At 38.7% G+C, this 3665-nt stretch overlaps 1 protein-coding gene across 1 annotated transcript in view; it reads right to left on the bottom strand.

Moving 5' to 3' along the window:
* Nucleotides 1-3665, bottom strand: part of TAF7L (TAF7-like RNA polymerase II, TATA box binding protein (TBP)-associated factor, 50kDa) — a 25737-nt gene that overhangs the window by 18460 nt on the left and 3612 nt on the right. Inside the window, exons 2-3 of the mRNA XM_011964785.1 lie at nucleotides 1585-1652; nucleotides 364-442 (exon numbers count right to left, since the gene is read on the bottom strand). Of these exons, the coding sequence (XP_011820175.1) occupies nucleotides 364-442; nucleotides 1585-1652 (147 nt within the window). The remainder of the gene's footprint in view (nucleotides 1-363; nucleotides 443-1584; nucleotides 1653-3665) is intronic.

The following is a 3665-nucleotide window of genomic DNA, read 5'->3' as shown; positions in this document are numbered from 1 at the left end:
GGAAAAAAGAAACATATGTCACCTTTACAAACAAAGAATGGCATATCCATTTGTCATTCCCGGGGATGTTCAGAAATCATAAAGTTTATATATAGGAGACTACCAGCAGTATGAAAACCCCACAGTTGACCCCCAAGTTTCCTTAAACACACTATGGTAGTCACTCAACTCGAGGTGCAATATTCCTACTTCCTTTCCTCTTAAAACAAGAGGACTTAAGCCTCTCTAAAGCATGAGTCCATCAAGTCAGAGACCATATTCTATCATTTTTCACATCCTTAGTACCAAGTATAGTGCCTGGCACATAGCAATCCCTTAATAAATTATTGTTCAATGTATAGTGAATGGATATTAACTACTTACGCAGTAAGTCAATTTTTAGTTTATCCTTCATCTTGACACTTTGAGAATGTACTAGGTTCCTGACAGTACAAGCGTGTTCCTAAAAAGGAGGTAAATTGAAAAATCAGAAGAACTAAACATCTATTTGGCAGCTAACAGAATAAATATATCAAACAAAGTCCTCCCTTAAATAAAACCTTACACCTCCCAAATGTTACTAACAAGACCATGTACCATGAGATACTGTGCACTGTATAAGTCAAGTTAGGATGAAGCTGACTCTAAACTCATAATTGTCTCTTAGTAGCTACAGTTAATACTTTCTCCCAGCTCTACAACCCTGCTACCCGTCTGCTATAGTTGCTAAAGAAAGACTTACCTAGTTGCAGTTTGCTTGGTATATTAAGTAACCCTAATTAGGGAAATAGGTTTCTGAACCCCATCCTTAATATAGCTGCCTAGACTAAGTAATTGCTTGAATACGGGTATCAGTGTGGGGAAAGAGAGCCAAATACTTGTTGAGATGAGCTTTAAAAGTCTTGCATGGTGCTGAATAATGCTGGCCCTTCTCACTGCCCCTTTTGAGGTGACAGAAAGGATTTCAGAGGAGTCTTATCTTGGCTGTCCAGGGAACAGGCTGTTAGTATTGGTAGTAAGTGACTGGGTCCATCATTCTCACAGCTGTTTTGCCAGGAAATCAACCTGCATGATAGGTAGTATGTACAGGAGGAAAAAATGCTGCCAAAAAAGTACACGCTATGATAGGACTGCTTACAGAACATGATTCCTGGGAAACAAATGTTCTGAGTTTTTATAGCCTACCTGAAATAGAAATGTTACAGAATCCAAGTAGAACTACAATTATAATTAAACTATAATTGGCCAGGCACAGTGGCTCACACCTGTAATCCCAGCACTTTAGGAGGCCGAGGCGGGTGGATCACAAGGTCAGGAGATCGAGACCATCCTGGCTAACACAGTGAAACCCTGTCTCTACTAAAAAATACAAAAAATTAGCTCGGCGTGGTGGCAGGCACCTGTAGTCCCAGCTACTCGGGAGGCTGAGGCAGGAGAATGGCGTGAGCCCAGGAGGCGGAGCTTGCAGTGAGGCAAGATTGTGCCACTGCACTCTAGCCTGGGTGACAGAACAAAGACACCATCTCAAAAAAAACAAAAACAAAAAAACCAAACAAAAAAACACTATAATTATGAAGATATTTGTTCTGAGATACAAATTCTTACCAGAGGCAGACGCAATATAAACTGGTTCTCAACTTCATCAGGAACTTCATCCTGGCTTTTACTCATGTCTTGATTTTGAGTTCAGGAAAGCAAAAAGAAAACCAACACAGTCACTAAAAACTCCTCTTGCTCCCCCTCCTGACCACTTCTAGTAGTACTGGTTAAATTATACAAGATCTTGCCCATAACACTAGACACTAGACCATCACACTAGAATGATGTGTGTACAGTTAGACAATACCTTATTTGACATAACTTAATTATTTCTAGACGTTACCTTAGCTCCTCTCCAATATGTGTAGATTTTTCAAAGTCAATCCAAATTACATGATGTAATTTGATGAACAAATGAAATAACAGCTGTTATGAAACATGATTTCATCTTCTTAATCATATTCTTAGACTCTCAGGTAAAAGACTACAATTCAACAACACGGTGGTGGCTACCTAAGCAAACTATATAACCTCTGCAGGGAAGAATGCAAACCAAAAGCTGAAATCGGCCTAGAAACCACTTGCAGAAATGATCTGTGATGATTTGAAGTAAGCAAGGGCTTGATTTTCAATATTTCACCTACCTTAATGGATTAGTAGAAATTAAGCAGTCCATGGGAGACCAGGCAGTTTTTTATTGACTCTAGAGCCAGCAACAACAGCTTTGAGCTACCCTCAAAGTTAGGGAGTCCAGTTCTTTTTTTTTTTTTTTTTAAGACAAGAGTCTCGCCCCGTCGCCCAGGCTGGAGTGCAGTGGTGCGATCTCGGCTCACTGCAACCTCCACCTCCCGAGTTCAAGTCATTCTCCCGCCTCAGTCTCCCAAGTAGCTGGGCCTACAGGCATGCACCACCACACCCAGCTAATTTTTGTATTTTTTAGTAGAGACAGGGTTTCACCATGTTGGCCAGGCTGGTCTCAAACTCCTGACCCCAAGTGATCCGCCCACCTCAGCCTCCCAAAGTGCTGGGATTACAGGCGTGAGCCACTGCGCCTGGCATGGAGTCCAGTCCTTTTCTATTCGTTTTGTTTTGTTTGTTTGTTTGTTTTTGAGATGGAGATTTTATGGGGAACATAAAATCTGATTTGATTTATTCATTATTACCCTTTCATTCATTACTACCTTTTATTGTGTGCATTCTGTATGGCCAGTACTACATTGAGTACATTAGGTCTATCATTTCATATAATCCTTACAACCACCACTTACTTCGAATGCCCCCAAAAGCTATTTAAAAGAACTCCTAAGATGGATCTCTTCACTTAAAAAATATATATACCTTTGGTGAAATGAATACTTCCTTCCAAGTTAATCTTTTTTTGACAAATTATAATCATATATAATTATGGGGTACACAGTGATGTTATGATATAGTGTGAAATGACTGAATCAATCTAATGAGCATATCCATCACCTTAAATACTTATCAGTTATTCCCCTTAACTGCAACTTTCATTTTTTTAATTTTAAAAGCCAAATTTGGCAGTGGGAGATTGTATACCAACTTTAGTGGCATTCATGTTAATAAGTTCTGACAATATCCCACTACTATTGGACCAGCCTAACTGAAATTTTCTATTTGATCAACATCTCCTCACTGCCCCTCCCCCGACTACAGCCTGTAATAACCAACACTCTACTCTCTGCTTCTGTGAGTTCAATTATTTTAGATTCCACATATAAGTGAGAATATGCGATTTTTGTCTTTCTCTGCCTGGCTTATTTCACTTAATATAATATCCTCCAGATTCATCCATGTTGTTGCAAATGATAGAATTTCCTTCTTTTTAAAGGCTGAATAGTATTCAGTTGGGTACACATATCACATATTTATCCATTCACTTGTTGCATACCTAGATTGATTTCATAACTTAGCTATTGTGAGTAATGCTGCAATGAACATGTGTGTGCAGATATCTCTTTGACACACTGATTTCAAGTTTTTAGGATATACATCCAGAAGTGGGATTGCTGGATCCCAAGTTATTTCATTATTTTTCATTTTTTCATTATTTTTCAATTTTTTGTTCTCCCAATGAACCAAGATTTTATTTCTAATCTTATTTTCCATGTATTTGGGATGTATTT

The sequence above is a fragment of the Mandrillus leucophaeus genome, unplaced genomic scaffold, assembly GCF_000951045.1.
Source record: "Mandrillus leucophaeus isolate KB7577 unplaced genomic scaffold, Mleu.le_1.0 Scaffold706, whole genome shotgun sequence".
Classification (NCBI taxonomy): domain Eukaryota; kingdom Metazoa; phylum Chordata; class Mammalia; order Primates; family Cercopithecidae; genus Mandrillus; species Mandrillus leucophaeus.
Note: the sequence above shows the minus strand (reverse complement) of the source record. Positions and strands in the feature narration are given on the sequence as shown.